The sequence below is a fragment of the Parasteatoda tepidariorum genome, chromosome X1, assembly GCF_043381705.1.
Source record: "Parasteatoda tepidariorum isolate YZ-2023 chromosome X1, CAS_Ptep_4.0, whole genome shotgun sequence".
In the NCBI taxonomy this organism is placed as follows: Eukaryota; Metazoa; Arthropoda; class Arachnida; order Araneae; family Theridiidae; genus Parasteatoda; species Parasteatoda tepidariorum.
Window position 1 is genome coordinate 51,762,449 of NC_092214.1, and position 24,430 is coordinate 51,786,878.

Consider the following 24,430-nt stretch of genomic DNA (forward strand, 5'->3'; position numbering starts at 1 on the left):
GAGTCATCGAGTAAACAACTCAGAATTAAATTTAAGTTAATTTTATCTTAGAAACTACCATGTAAAGATTCCCTTGTGAAACTATGCTGTTAGTCACATATTATATTCATTAATGAAGCTTAGATAATATGGAAAGTCTCAAGTTCTGCCTAATATAACAGATTGATAAATATTTGCTCGTAATTTTAAGCGTGTAAACTTATTAAGAGATAATTTCGTAAGAGTGTGTCCGTCCTTTCTAGAAAACGGCATTTAAGGAATAAACTCAAAATAACGATCTCGTTATTTCAAGTTAACGATTGTGATGCATTGTTTATTTTAATAATTTTCATAAATCAATATTATAAGTTATCGTTCGCAGAAATTGACAAAAAATTAAGCATATATATATGCGTATATATGTTTTTTTTATTTGCTTTAGATCACAATCAAAGAAGAAAAGTGTAGAAAAACTGTAACAGAAGCAACTTTATTGCTTTTATTCTGAATATTACTTCTTGAACTATTTCTTTCACTTGATATGTATTTCATATAATGATCACATTATACATTAAAGCCGTATGTTATCAAAATTACAAAATGTCTCAAATTAAAGAATAACTTACATAACCATAACTATAATAACCATTAATTATGCCAGGAATTAAAGAATACTAGAGCATTACTGAGTTTGGATTTTCCTTGAGTAATAAATTTTCATGATCTTTAAGAATTCCAGAGAGCCTCCTGTAGTCTAATACTATGCAAACTAATAAATTATATTAAGCAAACTGTATTAGTATGTATTAAGTTTATAAAATAAAAAAAATGTGCTTCCTTGATAGTTTAAATTTTTAATATGTTTTTTCTTTAATTTTAAATATAAGATATTTTACAAAAAATATTTCGCATTTGACAACAAATATGGGCGAGTAGTCTAAGATCGTAAGTAAACTTTAAAATATTTATTATGNCTATATGGTAAAGCATTTGCTCCAAAGGCTTCCACTAATCCTTGATAGCATTCTGTTGCATTTTTGCCACTGGCAACCTCGATTGTAAGCCACGACCGCTGATCACCTTTTGAAAACATGCTTTAGAGCGATGGAAACGAAACTCCTCACTTTAACGCCACACAACAACTCCCCTTCTGAGCTAATCGACTTTTTTTTGCACTCTACACATCGACAACAGCCCCACCTCACAGCTCCCATATCTCATTTGCGCATGCCCGTCCTGTGAGTTTAAAGGTTAAGTTGCCACTATTTAATTTACAACCCTCGTATATATGGGGGGAAGTAAAACCAGGTACATTTGTTAACTCTATTAGAAATTAAAAAGTACTAGAATATCAGTAAAAAAGTAGAAGACATTTCTAATTCACATGAGAATTTAAGAAAATTATGGATGCAATTTACATGTGCGGTAGTCAAGGACGTACTCAAGGGGGGAGAGGGAACTATTATGACAAAGCCCAGCGCAGCTGAGAGATCGACCGAAATTCTTGACAAAAATCATGGTGTTTATTAGTGTTTTTCTGTAAGTAAATTGCGGAGAATTTCGTGATATCTATATAAAACTTCATTTTTGTATAAAGGGTATTCAAAAATTCTGCAAAATATGTAAATAAGGACTTTTATCAATTGAGGATAATATTGTTCACGTAAAACTTTTGCTCAGCGTTGGTTGTAGCTTACTTCTTCCTCCGCTTTGCACTGCAGCTTTTGTGTGGCCACTATAGATATAAACAATGAGGAGGGTTACAAATTTTTACCCTGCGAACAGAGGTAATCAAAATGAAACAAAACACTGCTACTTATCAGGCTAAAACCTTATTGCTTGTTAGGATACGAATCCTCAGTAAACGTATAAGAGAAGCTAGACTAAAAATATTGTTTAATAATAAAAAACCAATAAATAAGGATAGCTTGAAAACAACAGAGCATTAAAGAGTTGTCCTAGTTTGGTAGGTCCTTTTTCGCTAGTAGTACAGTATAATTCATATATATATATATGAAACAAAGCAATAAAACGGTATTGATATCTTAACCTCTTAATCAACACTATGCAATTATTTCTGAAACTGAAAGACCTATGCCACCACAATTATAAAAGCTAAAATGGTTAAAATATTTATTATTATTATTTATTTCTTCTTTTAGGTGACTTTACGTTATTAGAATAAGTTAAACAATGTTTTTTTGAAATTTCGACACATCAGGATGTAGATTAACTATTCTCAGTGTCATTCGGTACCGAAAATGAGGCTATTACTTGAGACCAAGCAAAAATCATTGTCATTACCCCAATAAATTATTATTATTCTTTTAGTTTGCTCTTTAGTAAATAAATATTTTAATATCAATTAGTGATGTTTATAAGTTATTTATGTTAATAGCAATATGTTTAAAATAAATACGCGGTTTCGCACAGTTTTCAAACTACTAATTTGGTGACGCCATCCCATGTTTACTTTTGGAACGTTTTCTTTCGCATTTCTCTCAATTAGAGTAATTTTCCGGATAATTGCAAAACATCGAGATAAAACTTTTTTCTTAGATTTTCTCATTATCTGATACGCTACCAAAACATTACGTAATGCATGGTCAAAATGTGAAACATCTATGGTTCTGGCTAGCTTTTATTTAGCATAATATTCAATTGGGACAATTACCGCAAATATATTCATGATTACAAAATATCGAAACGAAACTTTGTTTTTAAGTTTTTCTTGTATCTGATAAGGATTACATAATACGAATGAGAATCCTACTACTATAGTAAATAATCCTGCTACTATAGTAAATAATCCTGCTACTATAGTAAAAATATGCGATTATTTTTTTTCCATGAAATTCTCTTAAAACTGCATCACTTGATGGATAATTAATTTTTCGGCCCAATTGTAACAAAAATCTAATGACTGAATAATATTCAAATTGGAGTATATCGTAAAATAAGGTACGTGCAGCTACAGCTTCTTTAAAATCTATAAATAGTATAAGGTATATTAAAATGAGATGTCCTTTGCTCTAATATCTATGGCTGATGCTCGATTAAACAAGTATGCATATCCTAATCAGTTATCTAAATTAAATATTATCTAATTATTTGTAAAGGATCTAATTGAGTCACACCCAGCCTTTAATCTGTTAATTAATTATCTATTATGAGATATCTTTGCTCTCATAACTTTCTACTCATTTATTTTAGAAAGCTATTATAGAGAACAATTGAGACTGAAAGAGGTATCGATTCACGACATATTCGATAGGAACTAGCGACATATTTACTCTATTGATGATGAATATTGTGTGACATTTAAAATAATGAGTTCATTATAGCGAAAGATATCATAAAAGTAATCAACAAAGTGCAAAAAGCGTGGAGATATGAGCTTTGATAAAAATGATTGAACATTAAATAAATATGAAGAATATCTTACTAAAGCTACGAAGTTATATAGAATCCAAATATACTTTATTATTCAGTTATATAGGTACTTATTGGTAATTAAATTATTGTTATCTTTAAGTTAGCTTTGACATATAGTAATGAAATGAATTTATTATAAGAGTTTATCATTTTAGGATTGATTATTGGAAAATAGGATAAAAATTCTTATAGCAAGTCATTTTACAAGTATTTATTTTTTAAATAAATACTGAGAATTGATATATTCAAGATTTGTTTCACTTTTATTATTTATCAGCAGTTCAGTAGTAAAAGTATTCCGAAGAATGGCAAATTTAGTACAATGAATGCAGCAGAAATTTTATAAACTAATTATTTTTATACTATGTGCACAGTATTCAAAATAAATTAAAAGTTTGTAAAAAATCATACAAAAAATAATTAAAATTATGTTGATCACATAATCGTGAAATTTTTATGCATTAAAATTAGAAAAGAAAAAGCTAACATATAAAAAGAAGACATAAAAAATAAGATATGAGGAATGAGATAAAAGCTGAACTGCTTTGGATGAGATTGAAAAGTTTATAATCGGGTACCATACGCTAAACGAGCTAATAATGTAAAACGGACTACTTTTACAAGTATTTGTTTGTCTTATTCAAAATGTATGTTTGAAGAATACAAAGAAAACACTTTTCAGTGTGATACTCAATTCATTAAAATGAAGTAGTAAAATTAGAAAGAGTTTTTAATGTTTGAGGATTTTTAAACAAGCTATTTTTTATTAACTTAGTTTGTAAATTTCAGTTTATGCATTCATAATTTTAACTGACTATTTAGGATTATTCTGGATCAGTTTGATTTTCAACCGCAATGATCATAATTAATTTAATAAAAAAAGTATGTTTATCCCATCTGGACATGCTTGATCATAACCATGAAATCTTCTCTTAAATTTAAGCATCGTTCTTTAGAAAAATTATTAATGTTTAATTCTCAATAAATTTTATTTATTTATATTAGAATTTCTTTGGTAAAAGCATTTGTTTGAAATATTTCTAACGGTACAATATAGAAACAAAATTATTTTACTAGTTTATATAAGTCACTTAATGAGTTCACTGAAGCATACTATTGCTTTCTATTCCTTTCTATTAATTAAATTTCCTTAATTTTAGTTTTTATAGTTTTAGGAATATACTTTTTATTGATGTATTAAAACAAAGAACGATCTCATCATTTTGTTCAGCACTGACACGTGTAATTTATTTATTTGTCAAAATGTCAAAATATAAGTTTATAAATACCTATATATGCTTGAAGCATTTTAGTATCAAATATATATATATGTAATACAAAAAGTAAATACTTTTGTATTAATAAAAGCATTAAAACTTCATTCGTTTTCATAAAATATCTTTGGTAAAGAATAAGGGTAGAAATTCTATTTTGGGACTTCAAGGCTAAAAACATGCCAATGAATAATAATTAGATTTATACTTCAAAAGTGAAGTTATTTTAAGATCTTTCACTTCCATATAAGGAAAGATTAAACGATTTGCTATGAGTAATAAATAAATTGATGAGGCGTAAGAATACACAGAAAAGACAATAATGACTGGCCTCTTCACAACTTTTAAACATCCTATAAAACGCAGGATCGAATATTTTTGCGTGGCTTTTTGTTGTTTATCATGCTTAAATAAAATCCGTCAGCTTAGACGGGACATGGGTCTCCCCCCATCTCCAGCTTGGAGGGGGCTAAGATGTATGCTTTCACCATCGCTACTAAATAAAAAAGATTATGCACAATATGGACTCGTTAATCATGCTGCTTTGACTGTAAATAACTAAAAAATAACGGTGTGGATACACCGTTATTACATATATATATATATATATATATATCTAATATAAGGGCAACAACCCCTATATTTTGGTGGATTTATTTGTCAAGAAAGCAGGAATAATGAGAACATGTTGTGCACAAGATTTTATTTACTAAATAGATCGTGAAGCCGAAGTCACATCCCCGCTCTCCCGGCTGGAGAGGGGGGACAAAGTTCCAGTCAGATCCGACGGAGTTTAGTTTGTAAACATTATACACCAAAAAGTCACGCAAAAACATTGCTCCTGCATTTTATAGGATGATTTTTAGTTGTAAAGAGGCCCAGTCATATGCCTTTTTCTGTATTCTTACGCCTCATCAATTTATTTATTACTCATAGCAAATCGTTTAATCTTTCCTTATATGGAAGTGAAAGATCTTAAAATAACTTCTCTTTTGAAGTATAAATCTAATTATTATTCATTGGCATGTTTTTAGCCTTGAAGTCCCAAAATAGAATTTCTACCTTTACCAAAGATATTTTATGAAAACGAATGAAGTTTTAATGCTTTTATTAATACAAAAGTATTTACTTTTTGTATTACATATATATATATAAAATAGTATTGTTTATAAAAAAAATGCTCACAATTACAATTTTGAGTAATTCTACCACCACAATGGAATCTCTCCAAAATTTTATTTCATATATAATGCGAATAGTGAATTTTTAATGCATCCAAAACTGTTAAATCAATTTTCGGAAATTTTATCGGAAAGTCAAAAATAATTTCCTCACTTAGGAAATGGAATTCCGGTAAATGTAAAAAGAGTCGAGTGTAATTATTGTTTCAGTATCGCTTTTAATGCCAGGGCATTTAGTTATGCAAATATTAAAACAAAAGTATCTTTGTTTGAACAACATTTATCAAAGAAATTACTATACTGTAAAGTTTAGAAAAAATACGACTGAATTTAGTCAAGACTAAATTCTGTAAAAAAATGAAATCAGTCAAGAACGCACTTTCTTACAGCCTATATACATAAAAATTAAAATGAGAATGTAAACACAAACAGTAACCTCGCTAAGATGTAATGCATTGGCATCGTTATTTCATAGTCAACCCATTACAAAAGCTTTAATAAAAGTAATTTAGAAACTACAAATATATAATTGTCTGTCAAGTGTATGATGATGTTAATTAATTTATAGTTGCAAAAGTAGTTTATGTTGTTTACGAATCTTGAAATTTTATCGTTGCTTAGACTGCGTGGTATTTCGAGATCAAAATATAAACAAAAAATGGTTTTGTTGAATGAATTAGATTCAGCAACTGTTCACTTATCTAAAAGTATAAAAACAGAAACAGCTTTTATTCACTAACGAGATTGTGCAATAAATTTATTATCACCATCTCACGCAAAAAGAAAATAGTAAGATAAAATAAAAGTACAAAAATAAAAGCCAGGCAAGAATTTACTTATCAGATATGTCCCATTTCTCAACTCATACTTTCTACGATTTGATTTCAGACTGGTCGGTTAGTAAGCAATCGTTTTATGAAGTGAAAATTTTACCCAGAATCCGTGACGATAATTGGAATTTGTTAGATGAATAAATAGTTAACAGCCAACTCCTTTTTTATATTTCAGACCTTCAATGACCTTTATTGTGTTAACTTTACGGTAACGCAGCAACGCTATGAGTTTATTTACACTTTTATGAAACACACTAGAGCGACAAGAGCTTTTTTACGTCTTTCTCCCAACTTCAAGAAATAGGAGAAAAAAATTTAAATTACTAAAATGGTCTTAAATTTACATTCGGCTTTAAAAGATGTTTCGTGCTAGCAGATGTTTCGTGCGTAAAAGCTTTCTAGTTTTCTTAGAAATAGAAAACAAGGAAATTCGAAATAAAAAATAGCAAGAAGACGATTTTTGCATTAAAGAGTATATTTCTCCGAAACCCTTAAATTTCCTGTATTTTATTGAGGATATTTACATGGTGGGGATTTAAAGTTAAAATAAGGAAAAGGTTAAAACACTATACATTCATATAGTACATTTTGAGCCAAAACTGTAGAGACGATTCTTGGAATGCAAATGGGAAACAACTTCGAAAAACAAGAGAAAAAGGCTTTATAGAAAAAAAATCACCATGCCATTTTATGGGTAAAGCACAAAACATATGCTTACAAAGATCTTGATTTTTAAGCAGTGCCTTTCAAATATCACTTGGATTTGGATAAGAAATGTGACATTTTTTCTCGTTTTTCTTTTAGACGCGTTTCTAGACATTTTTTCTCTTGTAATATCCGAGACTTAAACGTTTATTTAATCGTATGCAAATTTCATCCTCTGTTTTCCAGTTTGGAAAATTTTGAAGAAATAATAGAGCAGCAAACAAAAAGCATCTAAAATTGCATCTTTTTGTTTGAATATGTAATTTTGGTGATGTTTGTTTGAATAAAGAGTTTAAAAGTGCCATAGCATAAGACTATACAGTGTCAAACAATAACTAGGTTCAATAACTAGATTTTAGGAACAATAATTAGTTCCTCACTACCTCCCCATAGAACGTGGAAATCCATTTTACCCCGATTTGCCCCTCTCGGTCACTGTAGTTTTTCCTGTTCTGCTTTTCAGCTTTTTAAGCTCTCGGCTACTGCGGTTTTTCTAATTGTGTTTCTTAGCTTTACTCTTTCATTTTTTGTTGGCAATTTTTCGTTTTATATTTCAAATCACTTTTGTTTTTCCTAATTCACGTCAGACAAGTTTTGAAAATGACGCCTGTTTTTGAGCGCTTGAAACGTGTCAATTGTTATTTCCTATTTACTTATTTTTGAAGTGAATTAAGTTTTTAATTAGGTAACTAGGTTACCTGCTTAATAAAAATAATCAAAATGGTGTTATTACTTAAGTCTGATGCAAAAAGTAAAGTAACATAGCTTATGGGTGTAATAAGAAAGGTATATGCAAGATGATAAACCTTCTGAAAGACACATTTTGCTTACATATTATATATATATACGGACTACTTTTACAAGTATTTGTTNGTATAAGGACGGTCAGATAAGGAATTTGACGAGAGCATAGATTCTTATAGAAACTATTTGACTACATCTTTCCACTTGCATAGGCAGTGAAGATAAAGAGGTAGTATGATGAGCTTTTGAATAAAAGGAATTCAAATCTCTGGTAATTGTTTAGGAACACATCAACAGAAATTTCTGATGAGGAAAGAACTATAATCAAAAGTATCACAACATAAATAAAATTTACCGTGTTTCAGGCTCTATGGGAATACAAAAAAGTTCGGTATATTTTGGTCAAATTAACAACAAAAGATAATTTTATGTTATCTAAAAACATTTGATTAAATGTGGTAAAAATTGATAATTTTACCATGGCACTTTAGAATATGTCATAAAGGGATTATTTGGTTAAGTTTACTTTTCAGTTTTGTATTTGTTGCTAAATAAGTTGTAATGAGAACTATAATTTTTAAAAAAGAAATTTCTGGTAAACTATATAAAGGGAAAAATTACCAAATTGATGGTTTATTTGGAAAAAGTTTTCATTCTAAAATTACGGTAAAATAACCAGCAGCAATCTACCCATCCATTTAACAGTAAGGTTATTTTAACCTTTACGTTTTTGAAACCGTTTGCAATAATATAGTTAAAAACCATGAATACAAAACTATACAGTTTTTAACCATTCAAAACTAGCATGGGTGTAAAATCACAAAAAAGAAATTTAACTGCTCATTGGAACTAGATTTCTCTTTAGGTAATGGTTATTGGAGTTAGGTTGTGGTTGGAGTTGTGTTTTATCAAGTGAACCGTGGAATGTTACTTAATTAATTCATCTGGCTCTTTTACTTATCATAAGATATGGGAAATACTAGACTTTCTTGTGTTAAATAGCTTTATGGTGCTGCCATCTATGTGTGAATGAGAGTATGATATTCTAATAGTCCAGGTTCACAAATTGGAGAGTGCATGATGCTAGAAACTGTTCATGTGCTGAAGGGAATGAATGAAATGTTGTGTAAATATAATTATAACTCTTTGACTCATGAGATTGATAGATTAGCTCTCTTGGCTATAATATGTACCCAGCTGCAAGGAGGTGGGGTCATAAGGTAGGCCTAGTTGGTGCGGATAAAATTCTGGTTATTTAACCGTACTAGATGAAAATAGTGAATAAACGGGTTTTCGCACAGTTAACAGTTTGACTATACCATCTTATTTATGGTTATTTGACTGTTTTGTTTGAATATGGTAACATAACAATTATATAAATTGTTATTTAAACAATTTTTCAAGGAATTTATAACAGTGTATGTCAAAAGGACATTTTTATCTCATCCATTGACGGACCCGCAAGAATTTTTAGGAATCAGATTTGAAAAATTTGTTGCATTCGAACCTTGTTTAACCTTATTTGAACCTTCCAGGAATCGCTACAATCTCCTTTTGTATCGCTTTATTTACTATGCTACTTTTTTTTCAAAAAAAGTGGCACTTTACGCAACAAACTACGAAAAAAATTGGTGACTACAGTATTTTCGTTAAGCAAAATAAGATAATACGTGAAAATCAGTCAGTAATCGAGCTATTAATGCCTAACGTTTCTTTCTTAAAGTCTTATCTAAAAAGATTAACATTTTACTGGAATTATTTTTATTGTTAAAATTTCTTTTTGAATATTATATTGTATATTTTATCGTCTTAAAGTTTAACAAGACAACGGGCATTGTATTTTAATAAAATATTTGCCGAAAGCAAATAAATTAAGAATAAAGGGTTATTCGAAAAATACGCATGTAAAAAAATACTGAAGAAATAGTACGGGAAATATAAGACTATGTAATATATTTATGTGGCCACGTAATAGATTATGCATATATTTCTTCGGTGACGTCTCGTTTCGTAAACTCTGATTCAAAATTTGTTTGTCCAAATGTCGAAACGAAAAGTATTTATTAAGTTAGAGATGTCACCTGCACAAATTTTTTAAATTATTGTAATTTGTTTTATTGTCTAAAAAATGAGCTAACTGTAAAGTATATTTGTATCTATATTAGAACAAGAGATGAGACTTTATTTCGATGTTATCTTTTACTGAATACTGATGTTTTAAATGTTTTTTCCATATTTTTCTACTGTTATTCAACTAAAATGTATCTCAAGAATTAAGAAGTTAACTCCATTAAAGTTTTTCAGTATAGCTTCATTGTATACTTTTACCTAAAAATAGTTTAAAAAAATAAAGTTTAGGAATTAGAAAATTGAATTTTTTTTTTATTGGTAATAAGAAAAAACATGAAAAGTTTTCATGCATGAAAACATGAAGTTTGGATTTACTAAAATGAATCAAAATTGTTGTTACAGCAATTTATCATTCGTTACATCAAAAATTAAAAATGTATGTATATATATATATATATATATAATTACGGTAAACGGTTCCGGCACATTTTAAAGTAATTTTATTGGGAGTCAATAGTTGTTAGATAGTAGTTGGATTAGTAGTTCTTAGAAACTGTAGTTGTTACATAACTCAATTTAGTGTTTTTTGATTAATTTTCATAAAAAAAATAATATTTGAGTTGCACACCATTTTTAAACAGCTTTAAATTGTAAATTATGATTAATATTCAAATTATTACAATTACACAGGTTAAATTTAAACTACCGAGTATTCTATTAAATGGGTATGCGTGCTGGAATAAACAAATATTTTTTGTTTCTCATTTTATCCTTCTCTGAGTCTTAACGTTGCATAGACGCGAGTGTGATTAACCATATCCCTTAAAACAAATTCAAATTACACGCATTACTAGCAAAACCTGTTAATTACCAGATAAGTTTACTCTGACTTCCACGAAATGTTGATAGATTATGGTCTCATATCATTATAATTTATAGTCCACACTACTCCAGGGCATTATAACACCCTTTGAATTGGTTATCATGTCCTATTCAGAATGTATCATTGAGAATAGGAGCCCTAGTTATCAATCATTTTGAACCAATTGTTTGTAACATAACAGTTTTGTTATCATTTGTTCAACTTTTTGGGATTTAGTTAATTGATGTCGCTAATTTTCTTCCACTGCCCCTTTTTTGGACTTGCTCCCACATAATAAAAAACTAAAAATAAATCAAGAGTAAACTTTAATTAAAAGTTTTTTTTTTGAAAATTACTAGCAGATAAGATGTAATCTTTGCCACATTTCTCTTAAAAAATTCCAAAAAATTAAGGCTCGCAGCATTTATTTTAAGTATTCTTTAGGTTTCGTAATTCATTCTTAAATATATTTCAAAAGTATTTATGAACTTTTGTAAATCATACATTGGAAATAAAAGTAGATATTATTATTTTTTTGCGTTAAATATATTTTTTATAAACTATATGCCGTAATATGTTTATCTATATTAACTACAGTATTATTTCTTTAGAAAGTAATTTTTTGAAAAAAATTAACTTTTAAAGCTAAACATAAGCTTTATAAAAATATATAACTACGCAGCACTGCATCTTTCCGTGTTCATTAAATGATTTCATTAATTTTACAGCTGCGAAAATAAATGTAATTTATTTTAGTTTTTTTGGTTATGTATCCTTGGGATTTGCTCTAAAATATTACTTATTACAGGGATGAAGAAAATCACTTTTTTTATTATACTTTTATTGGTGTGTGAATGAAGATATTCTTATCTTATGAGAAAAAATTTTTATGTGTCATCTTTTATTTCACTTATCATAAACAAAATTTTCGTTTTATTTGATGTAGCAATTCAATTTTTCAGAATATATGAATAAAAAGTCGAAAACTCATTAACGTAAAAAATGTGCTTTTTTTGGTTCATTACTTAAAAGTTTCTCTATAGATATTATTTAATGGAACGAATTTTAGAGCTAATAAACATTGAAAAAAATTAAATGAAGAAAAAGTGCTATTATTTCCATTAGCCTTGGTTGTAAAACTAACAGTTTTTACGTTTGTTTAAAGCTTAGTATATGATAAGTTTAAAAAATATAAACTTTTATATCACCTCATTATGTTTAAGCAATTATTCAAAATACAATCAACATGAAAAAAAAATGTTTACTCTTTTATTATAGAATAAAAACCATTCAAAAAATTTTTAAGTTAAAAACTGTTCACAATAAGTGCACTTAAAAAGAGTAGCTTTTGTTCTGTTGCCTTAAATCATGTATAGTTTTCCTATAAAAATTTTGAAGCTCAACAATCGGATATTAAAATATTTGATCTCTTTTTAAGATAGAAATTTTTTTTTAATCTTTGCTTGTATTTTTGTATTATATGAGGAGCTAACAGAGAATTTTATTGTTATTTTTTCTTAATTTGCTTTGACCAAAGCTTTAAATTAAGTAAAAAATAAATTCCCCGAGTGCTGAGTGTTATTTAACTACTTCAACTCTTTTCCCTTTAATTGCTTTTCCGAAAAAAACTGTCACTTGTTTAATTACTTAACTCCAAATTATGTTTATTCTGACTTATTACGAAGTAATACTTTTTTGTCTGAAACGATAAAAAATATATTTTGATTTTTATTGTATATTATAGAAGTATCAATAAAAAGTTTAAAATGTTGATCCAAAAATTTATTTTAAAAGACTACAAAAAAACAAACAACGAGTAAATAAACTGTTTTACCGTTGAGTGAAGAAACATTTAACCTAAGCTATTGTGTTTTTTTTGCAATTTTAAAACTTAAAGTATTATTTTTATCAATTATTTTCTGAATTTACATGTACTCATGTTTAGAATTCTTTTAATATAATATATACGCAAGAATAAACATTGAAAAAAAAATTCGATGTTTTTTCAGTTCATATTCTTATTAGAAAAATTTACAATTTTCATGATACAAGTTTTAACTCTGTCTACCAGCGTTGTTATTTCTTTTGAACTTTTTAATTAACTTTAATAGAAAGTTTCAATTATTTTCGAAGGAAAAGGTACTCAGATATCCAAAGTCACTATTTCAGATTAACTTAATTAATATGCTCTCCTATCAAGTCATACTCTGTATTGCTATTTTTAAATTACGTAATTTAGTAACGACATCAAAGGCGTATGTAAGCGTTAGTTATTTCTAGACTTAAAATTAAAGTAAAATTAAATATAAAAAGAGAAAATGATGCCAATTAACGATATATAGGACACAGAGTTGCCTTACATATATTCTAAGTTTTCTATTTCTTTACATTAAAAGTGTCTCCAATTAGATTAAAGTGTATTACACATTAATCCATTACTATTCACGAAATGCGAGATAAAACTTTAAATTTCTCTCTCCATTTAGTTCGTTTATTGTATTAACTAATGATATAGCTCACTAATGTTTTCATTATCGAATGATGTCATTCCATAACTGTGAAAAAACTCTATATTCAATAGACGTTCTCATAAAATATTTATTTAGTTTTTTGTTTTCTTAGATAAAAAAGAACCTTAGATAGTATAGATTTGTACGAATATCTTATATTAGAACAGACCCCTACTTCTTACTATTTTTGAAGAAAAACTAACATTTTAAATACAAGGTGTATTGCACCATTTTAAAAATTTACTCTCTTGAAAAATACTTAGGTCTTAAAAGTATAGGTTTCTGGGTGCAAATTTGTGAAATTACCTTTTTAAAGCATCCCTTTCAACTTTATAAATTAGGCTACGATTTCATCTATAAAGCACGACATACTTTTGCCATTTTAAAAATAGGAGCTCAAATGCAAAAAAGTATGGCACCATTACCTAAGCACCTAAAAATATCTCACAATATTGATATCGCTGGCTTATATGTATAAAATAGTTTTCTAAAGATTCGCTTGTAATACAGAAATTTTTACCAAATTTCCTTCAATAAGACATGGTACTTTTTTGCAATTTTTGTAAAACAACAACAACTCAAATGTGTTGGCCCCATTTTAAAAACTTGCACACGAAAAAATCCACATTTCCCTTTATGCAAACACATTTTCCTCTATACAAACACATTTTCTTCAATATAACGACATTTCACTCTATATAGCCTCGTTTTTCTCTATGCAACCACATTTCCCTCTCGATAAAACCTCATTTTCTTCTATACAGCCATATTTCTCTCTGTATAAAAAAAGTATAGAACTAAAAAATATCAAATTTAAAAATGCTGTAGGCTCGTATGAAATGTGCTTGATTGCTGCATACATATAAACAGAGTATAATTTTGTAGTTTTAAAACTTAAACTTCAGAGAGGATATAATTAAAAAAATAAAATTCTTACCAAACATATAGCAAATAATAAAATTTTAAAAGAAAATGAGTAAATATAAATTTACGCATTACAATTTAGTGTCTTTGGGAAATAATCTCCCTCATTTTTGTAATTTTTCGTTCATGAATGAAAATCACTTTCTAATTATATAAAAAGGATTTAATTTTCAAAAGTGATGATCTTTTTTATTACTTAAATAAAAAATAAAAAATCCAATTAATTTTCCTTCAAGTGGTAAAAAATTACTTTTTTATCTCTACCCAAATGCGAGACAAGACTTGGTTACTCTTTCCCCCACGTTGAAGAATTTATCCTTTATTCCCCTTAATTATTTCTCCGCCTTATTATTTAACAATAATTAATATTAGCAATAATAATTTAGCAACTATTATCCTTAATTATTTAACAATAAACTCCATAATCCTTAAAGCATTTAAAAGAAATCTAGAATGCTTAAATTTAGTTACTTTACTCTAATTTTTCTTCAAGTAATTTGTATCTCCTATCTATAAATTATATATATCATGCGCCTATGAATATATCATATTCCTATTTATATTTGTCTCGAATTTTCAAAAACAAAAATTTGTAAAAAGCAAGAAATTTAATACTGAAAGTTTCGTAAACAGTAACATAAAAAATGCTGGAAGCAAAATAAATTATATGCATTGTTTTGAAAAAATTACCATAGCAACTTTAACATTGTAAGATAATATTTTCAATAATTTAAAAATTTTTAAAAATGACTTACAAAAGATTTGTGAGTACTTTTGTACATTAGCATAAAAAAATTAAAAGCAACACGTTTTTTTTATTTAAAAAAGTTTGAAAAATTAAATAAAAAGTATAAATTTATCCTAGTGAGCTGAATGAAAGTCCAAGAAAGAATATATATATATATATAGCCAAAGTATATATATATATATATATATATATACTTTGGCTATATTGATGCAATATTAGAAAGCACTATTTTTTGCGGATATAATCGTGTGAGCTGATGAAAAGGTTATATCTTTTATTTTCCGGATTTTTTAAAATCCCCCTCGGTTTCTTGTTATTTTTATTTTTATTATTATTTTTCCTCCTTTCTCCCCTTTCTTCATTGTTCTGTAATTTTTTCCTTGTTTTCTCTACATTTTGAACTTACATATATATATATATACATATATAATTTAAAAAGAAATAAAAATCTTAAAATTTTAATTTCGAAAATTCCTTAAGCAGTTACGTTAAAAAATGCTGAAAATTAAATAAAATATATAGATACTGTTACGCAAAATTTACCAAAACAATTTCAACGTTGTTAGGTAATACCTCATGATAATGATATCAAAATTTGTGTGTACTTTCGTAGAAAGCATAAAAAATTCAAAACACCGCTCATGGATCATCTCTATATTCTAAAGTAAAAATATCTATCGATAAAGCTAAAAGTAATTAAAGAAAAGTATTAAATGTATTGTAAAATATAATATATTTCGAGGGAAATGCATTATATTTCTTTTATATTTTCTTTTGTATTTATTTCTGCTAAAAAATCATTTTTGAATATTAATTTGTCCAAAAAAGTCCTTACTCTACATAAAGACAATAAAAGCAAAACACTTCTTAATACTAAATTGTTTTGCTTATCATTTTCAAGAGAAGTTTCATGCTATTTATGATATAAAATAATCCTCTTATTTCCGTTTCAGATAGCACTTCATCGCTAAAGTAATCAATTATGAAAATGGAGTTTCTTTATTATTTCATATTCTGGGGCTTTATTCATGCGTAAGTAGTAAACAACCTTTGAATTTTAAAATATTATATCAGCTTGAAATTTATTCATCCGTAATTATTTATGCCGCATTGCATTATGAGCTTTTCGCATGATGTGAAAAGTATGATTAGGAAGCATTAAGCTTTTGGTTTATTTTAGGGTCTTTGGTAATATGGTTCATTTGAAAAAAAGCCATTTAGATAAAATGCTTCGCAATTACGACGCCAATTTACGGCCACACATGATTGGAAGCGAAGGTAAAATAGCATGACCTTAAATAAATTTTATTTTCATTTTTTTAATTTTCTGTTTTAATTAAGAACGTGCTGTTCTCTTTCAGCTGCTCCCACAAAAGTTAGAGTCCACATAAACATTATTGATATATTTGATATTAGTGATTTAAAAATGGTAAGGATTGTTAATCTTTTTAACTGATTGCATATTTTAAACTTTGTCCAGTAAACAAACATTATTAAGATTTTTTGAAACATATAATGTGCTTTACTAAAGAATTCGATCTAAAAATGTAGAAAATGGTAGGATCTGTCAATATATATTGTTTAATTGATTTCACATTCTTTTCTTAAATTGAATCAATTAAAATAATATTGTGTGAATTACGAAAAATAGTATAATTTAATTAAAAAGAAACTTAATTTCAAAAAAAATTCATTGCGTATATTTTGGTAAATATTTTTTTTAAAAAGATGAGTAGCAATAACTATAAATGATGAATATTCTTGTAATAAATATGCGCTGAATATTTTATTTTTGGATATTTGGAGCAATTCTTGCTTCAAATAACATTATATTTACAAGAAAGTAGTGTATTTGTATACTTTTAAAACTGCCTGTATGATTTACATGAATTTTCTTTTCTTTCTTTGGTAAAAAGAACAGTTATTTTTGAACTTTTTTTTGTTATGAGTTATATCGAAAGATAAGTTTTACAAAAATATGCAGCCAGCTTTAAAAGTAGTTCAAAATCTTTTAGATTGGAACAAAACTTAATATTTGTAGGCTTGATTTTTTTCAGTTTTTGTCACTTAAATCCATTTTAAAAGATCTTTTTCAGCATATAGCTTTAACATAAATACGAGTTGTGATTGTTAGAAAGCTCCCCACAGACGCTTAGTGGTAGAAGTATCTACTAACCAAGGAGGAGGGTAGCTAAATTTCTAAAATGTTATTAGTTTTTTATAGTTATATGCCTATATTGGACATTTCAGTTTACGAATTTGTTTTTGATTATAACTTTTATTTAATAAAAATGTTTTATTTTGGATAACTAAATCGAAACTATTAGATAAAATTACTCCAAGAAACTGAACTGTTAAGATATTACCTGATTAAAAGTTTCATTAGCTTTAAAAATATTTAAATAGAAGAAAAAAACAGTAGACATATTTTAAGTTCACAAAAACGGGCGCCTATTTCTAAGAAGTGCCAGACAAAAAGGAAAATAAACCAAACAAATCAGGTAATATCTATTTATATGCATTTTTTAAGTGAATGAAATTTTTAATCCGGTAAAAAATATTGTTTTAAATTCAAATTTATATACTTTAGGATTACGTAATTCAGCTCTATTTAAAAGAGCATTGGGAGGATCCTCGTTTACGTTATCCTGACCCAGAAGGAATTATACAAAGTATTCCTCTAAGCAGTATCTCTAAAATATGGACTCCCGATCTTTTCTTCAATGAAAGAGAAGGAAAGTTTCATCAAGTTCAAAGATCTAACCGCTTTGCAAGAATCTTCAACAATGGAAAAGTCGTATTTTCTTCACGGTAATTATTTTTTATTTTTACAAATCTTCTAATTGACATTTTATAGTTACCAACATCAGCTGAGATGTCAAAAATTCCGCATCAAACGGATCGAATTACGGTAATCGGTCCGGATCAAATTACGGTAATCTATTTTACCGGGACATGTTACTGAACAAAAATCCAATATACAATAATGTTTTAGTAATAGCAACTGTAAAATCACTGAAACACTCGAATTAAATAAATATTACTGTAAATATTTCGGTTGATGTACCCAAAAAGATGTACTTTACCGTATTTTGATTAAAAATGTTCTACAGTGGGATAAAAATAATGACTGATTTGAAAACTGAGGTTACCTTATTGATTTGCGTTTTTTCGAGAGGAATTTGAAATATATTTCATCTGAATCCTAAATTTATGGTTAGAAAACTATAAAGAAATAAAATATAAAAGTTTTTATTTTATGTTTCATAAAAGTTTATTCGACTTGGTTCAAGACGATTAGGGATTTTTTATTAAATTTAAAATTACATTTTTAAACAATGTGAATACTTTTCTGCCCTATTACTCAGTTTTATAAAATTAGTAGAAATAAAAGAAATGAATAGCTCTTAAAATTGATCTCGTTTATTAATTAAAAACGATTAATAATAATATCACAGAAATGTCTTTTTTCTGAGAAAGTACGTTTTTGAATGTCATTCTATGTTTTACATTATTGTTTATATACATAAATTTGAGAAATGCATCTTGAGCCATTAAGATTCCATCTTATTACATGAAAATCAAATAAATGAATCAATATTTTACCTATAAGTTATGTTGTGTTCAGCAATGTTTCAATTTATTATGAATTACATTATATATACATTTTAATATTCATTATAAATTGCATTATATATTTTATATTTTTGGTTTCAATAATTGTTTTACACTTGATGAATTATTTCTTATTAATTATTAAAAATTTTTTGCCAACAGATTTTTAACATTAAACTAATACTCTTAAATTCGTTAATGCAATTATACTTTTAATAACTCTTTTAATTTCAAAGTTATTTTAACTTCACTAAACTTGAGGGAATACAAGAACCTATGAAAAGTATTAGCGTCCTTCATAAACTTGGTATTATGTTCGCTGATCTAATAAAAATGATGAAGTTTGGTTCAGGAAAAAATATTCTTTAAAGTTTTAGCGTTAAATTAGCCAAATTTGTAAAATAGCGACGAGAGAATCTTTTGGCCGTCCATGCAACTTTGATGTAATTTGCAGAAATTTCGAGTTACTGACTTTTTAATAAAGATATAAAGGAATTCATAAAAGGTTTCGTCGTCATAAAAGTTGATAAATAACCTCATATTTTCTAACCAGAAGTCTTGTATTCATGATATTACAAGACCATGCTTTTTATCGAGGGAGAAAAATTTTCACCGAACTTTCTTTTATTACAAGTATTTTCATTTAGAATTATTTTTTTAAATAAAAAAAAATATTACGTGCTTGAAAAGAATGAACATAATGTGTTAGTCAATCATTAAATTAGGATTTTGTTTGAAAATGCTTTTTAGAGTTAGGAAACTATGCGATATATTTTTGAATATTTTAATTCAGATACATGCCTCATAGCATAGTAACATGGTAAACATAGCAAACACATTTCAAATTTTAAGTTAATTAAATTTTCAAATCCTGTCATGAATTGATAATTTTTATTACATTCGTATCGAACTAAACGAACATTACAAATAAACTAGCAAAAAATTCAACGTAAGTTAACCTAACATCAAAATTAAACTTTCGACTTCATTAGGGAGTGAACTCCGTACTCAATGAGGTGCTCTAAGTTCGAATTTCAGCGATGGCTGATGGTTGATACGATTTCTGCTCTCGGCTCACACAAACTACAGGCTTATATAAAATATCCTCAGTGGTTGTCGGATCATTGGTTAGAATCCCATGGCGTTGGGCTCAACGTGGGATGTTTTCATGAATTTCCATGCAACGCAAATGCGGATAATTTGGATCCCAAAAGTCCGTCACGAAAACTAGTTTGTCCCGTTGCTTGATCTAATCCTCCCCTTGTCTTCTGAGTTGGGCTCAAATTTACAAGGCTTCGGAGTTGAATATTGATAGTCAAAGACTCTGAATTGGGTAAGCAGTTTAAAATAATATTAAAAAAAAATCAGGTTTTTTACTTTGATTATTATTCATATCTTAGGACGGTATTTTCATTCTCCAGAATTGAACCATAGTTGAGGAAAAAAATCAATAAGATAAAACAGTTTTTACGCAGTTTGAAGTATATAATTTGATGGCCGTCCGACTGTTATAAAAAGCTACAAATTTTTACATAATTTAAAATGTTCTATCCCTAATGAAAAAAATGCGTTATTTATTTACAATTACATGAAATCCAATCAACATATTGTTATTAAATTCCTTATCAGTTTATTTTTTTAAGTTTGTAGAAAAAGCAAATTACATGTTAAGAACTAAAAATCCTTGCAAGGGGTAATATTTTTTTTCCTTTATCGTTCTGCTTCTTTCATATTTTTTACGATTATTTCACACTTAAACATCCCTTTAATGAAAGCTATTCAAGAAAGAAAGTTATACAGTCAATATTTATTTACATATCTTTTTAATTAAGAAAAAAAAATTTACATGCAAATAAGAAAACCAATAATATTGAATAACATATTTATTATTCTTACAAGTAATTTTTATAAACTTTAATTAAAAACTGATATGAATAAAATAAATCTTTGTGACATACTTTAGAAACATTAATATATTTCTTTGGTTTTAAATAAAAGTTAATTTGAAAGTATAACTTAATACTTTGAATTGCAAATTAGTGACAAAAATTTTTTGAATACAGAAAAAAAGATTTAAGATAAAAAAAATTAGTTTCAGCATAAATAAATGACTACTGAGTAAAAATTCTAGTTAAGTTATCGTTCTGCGAGGTAAGGACATTTCTGATAAAAAAAACCCATAATTTTGGTTAATTAAACCAAAATATGCGATATTTAAACCATTCATTTGGTAATTTTTCCTTTCATATGGTAATAATTTACCAGAAAATTTCTGTTATGAAAATTATAGTTCTAAATACCCAACATTAAGTAAAAAAAATACAAAACATAAAAGAAAATTAAGCTAATAAAAGATTTTTATGCCGCCATGCTCGAAGGTATCATATTACCAAATATCATGATAAAATCATGATATTTTATCATGAAGGTAATATCATGGTAATTTTATCATGAAGGTATCATGATAAAATTACCAAATTTTATCACATATTTTAAAACCTTTTTATCTGTAATTTTACCAAAATCATTATCAAAGCATTTTGGTGAAAGTTTTTTCGTATTCCCATGGAGCCAGAAAAAAAAGATGAATTTTACCATATTCCAGTAATTTTGACCATACCTTTCTTCTCAGTCTATGATCTTCAATCAGATGTTGCCGAAAGCAGTTCGATAATATAAAAAATACATAGACTTACTTTAAGTTAACTGAGATTAAGATTTGATATAAATTATGTTTTTTTATCCCTTAAGAGGTTTCTAAACCCTATCTTAGCTAAGAAAGCTAAATTATTTGCTTGTTTATAAGCTGAAATGCCTCCTCAAAAAAGGAAAGTAACGTAATTTCGGAGTTTCATTACTTTTCCAAATAGGTAAGAGGAAAATAAAAAAAAAACCGGTACACCCACACAACGGGAGATTAGAGGAGGGAGAAACTTGCTATCAGAATAAATTGGCCAAATCTGTTCGCAGACGGACCAATTACGTAAAAAGTGGCGTGGCTGTGCCAATTAACCGAAGGATAAAATGATGTCTTTGTAGTCATTCTGTCCAACGCCGTTAAAGAAAAATCAATAAAAGTATCTATTGGAAATGAGAATAAAAGCAGTTTCTGGGTTTCGAAAGACAATACTACCGGACGACTTATTTCCTGTCTTTATATTTCTGGGAGAAAAAGAAGTATTTTCTCAGTGTTTCATTATTTGAACTTACGATTGTTGACAAATCGTTTTTTATCGTAGGGTTGATAGCACAATTTAAAGACGCTAATGGGCTTTTAATAAATAGATAGCTCATGCGGTTTTATTGCTTTCTTTATTGTTAATAAAAAATATTAATTCTAATTGATGGAGGAGAGTAAATGAGTAGTGTCATATGTTGTGAAGTTTGTTGAGAACCTTTTTTCTTATTTTCTTCTTTATTCTTTATCTTTTCTGAACTTAGGCAGTAGAGCATTAAGTTATTTCAAAAGAACTATAAAAAGTATTAAAAAAGAAAGGCTTATAACACTTTGAAATAGCGCATTCTAAGTATAGATGGTATTAAATAATATAGATCGAGACAAACAAGAAATTAAACTTTTTCTGATTTCATTTTAGAGTATAAAAGCAGCATTTGGTTTTAGACTTATCTTTTTGCCTTATATCTAAAAAAGGTTGAAAGTACTTAACTAAAAAAAGTGAATAAATATATTAAACTTCTATTATTTTTTTCCATCTTCCTTATTTTAAATTATGTTTTTTTAAATAAAAAAACAAGCAATGAAATTAATTTAGAAAGGAAATTAATTTTAAAATGTAGCTATTTATTTAAATGCTATGGTAACAATTCCCTGCTTTACAAAACATCAAATTTTATAAAGAATAGGCAACTAAAAGTATTTGCATTTACTTTATATGTGTTTATATGTTGTAATTAAATATTATAATTTTATTGAAAATACTTTTTTAGGTTTTATTAAGGAAAAATGCCACCCTCCCAATAAAGCGACAGTAAAATTATTCAGTAAAATTTTTCCTTTTTAAATAAACATGTATATATATAAACAAAAAGATGGTTTGTTAAAATATGTGCTTTTTAAAATTGATACATTTGATGCGGAAGATGTGTGATGGAAAGAGAGAAAATTGGCGCTTAAGTGCTGCAAAAAATAGATATTCAATTATAGCAAAACTTTCCTCGTTTTTGACGAGACCATTTCCTGGTAAATGCTTTGAACGAATATTTCGTCATAGGGACAAAATAACTAGTTTTTTTAATTTTATTTTATAACCGTCGTTGAGTAACTGACCCAATTTTGAGTTTACGGCTATCAATGTTCAACTCTGCAGCCTTGTAATTTTGAGCTCAATCCAGAAACAAGGGAACTCCTGGATCAAGTATTAGGAAAAAACAGCCTTCGTGGATGACTTTTTGATTAAACTAACCCGCATTTGCGTTACATGGAGAAGAAGACCATGAGAAACTCCCAAGGTTAGCCTGATGGTAACGGGATTCTAACCCATGATCCGTCTACCCCTGAGATTAATTCACTTCAGCACTGTGGTCGGTGCAAGCCGGATGCGGATTCGTATAGACCAGCCATCGTTGGGATTCAAATCCAGTTCACCTCATTAGAAGGTGAATGCTCTATGTCCTGAGCCATCGCTGGTCACGAAATAAATATTGTCACTACTTCGAGAAAACAAATTTCGTCAAAATTAAAGATATATTTCGTCATTCTATTTAAAAAAAAAAAAAAAAAAAAAAAAAAAACCTATAGTGCATGTATTATGTTTTTAACAATCACTTTAACGTGAACACCATATATACGGCACGGCACAACAAGAACATACAAATAAATTACATCAAAGCCTGAAGAGAGATTTGAACTCCGAAACTTCCTAGTACAAGGCCAACTTCTTGTCGGCGTAATTTGTCAAATTATTTTCATTTGCTTAGTCTATGTTCAATTTTCGTCATTCTAGTTAACAATCTCCCACAACGTACTACGAAGAGGTTTCGAATTAAGAAATCAATTAGGTCATACATTTGAGAGTTCGCGTTTCGTCACGGAATCATGCGATTTGTGACGAAACGCGAACTCTCAAATCACGTGATTTCGTGACGAAATGATTTTCAAAATTAACGAAATACTGCTCAAGGATTACTGAATCTATCAGAAGTGAGAGTTTTATTTCTGAGATTGAGTTTCCAACAGAATACAGGGCTGTCATACCAAACAATATAATCACCTCGGATACTCTCAACATTGTCTATGACTTTGGATTGAATTGCTACACATTTCTATTTTTAAATGCACTTCAGTGGTGTGATAGTTACAGCAATATTTATAGCAAAGCAAATGTAATTAGTGATAGTTTATGCCAATGCTATGTTACGGAAAGAGAGAAAATTGCAGCTTGAGTTTCCCACAGAATATAGTGTTATCATACCAAACAATACAGTCATCTCGGATTCTCTCAACATTGTCTATTACTTTGGACTGAATTGCCACGCGTTTCTATTTTTAAATCAATTTGAGTGTTGTAATAATTACAACAATAAGTATCG

General features: G+C 27.8%; 1 protein-coding gene across 5 annotated transcripts in view; it reads left to right on the top strand.

The window, feature by feature from the left end:
• Positions 1 to 24,430, top strand: part of LOC107443766 (glutamate-gated chloride channel) — a 174,253-nt gene that overhangs the window by 112,572 nt on the left and 37,251 nt on the right. For all 5 annotated transcript variants that reach the window (XM_016057732.4, XM_016057734.4, XM_016057733.4 and 2 more), the window contains 4 exons: positions 16,219 to 16,297; positions 16,446 to 16,543; positions 16,627 to 16,694; positions 17,856 to 18,076. In XM_016057732.4, coding sequence (XP_015913218.1) covers positions 16,248 to 16,297; positions 16,446 to 16,543; positions 16,627 to 16,694; positions 17,856 to 18,076 — 437 coding nt within the window. In that variant the 5' untranslated portion in view covers positions 16,219 to 16,247. The remainder of the gene's footprint in view (positions 1 to 16,218; positions 16,298 to 16,445; positions 16,544 to 16,626; positions 16,695 to 17,855; positions 18,077 to 24,430) is intronic.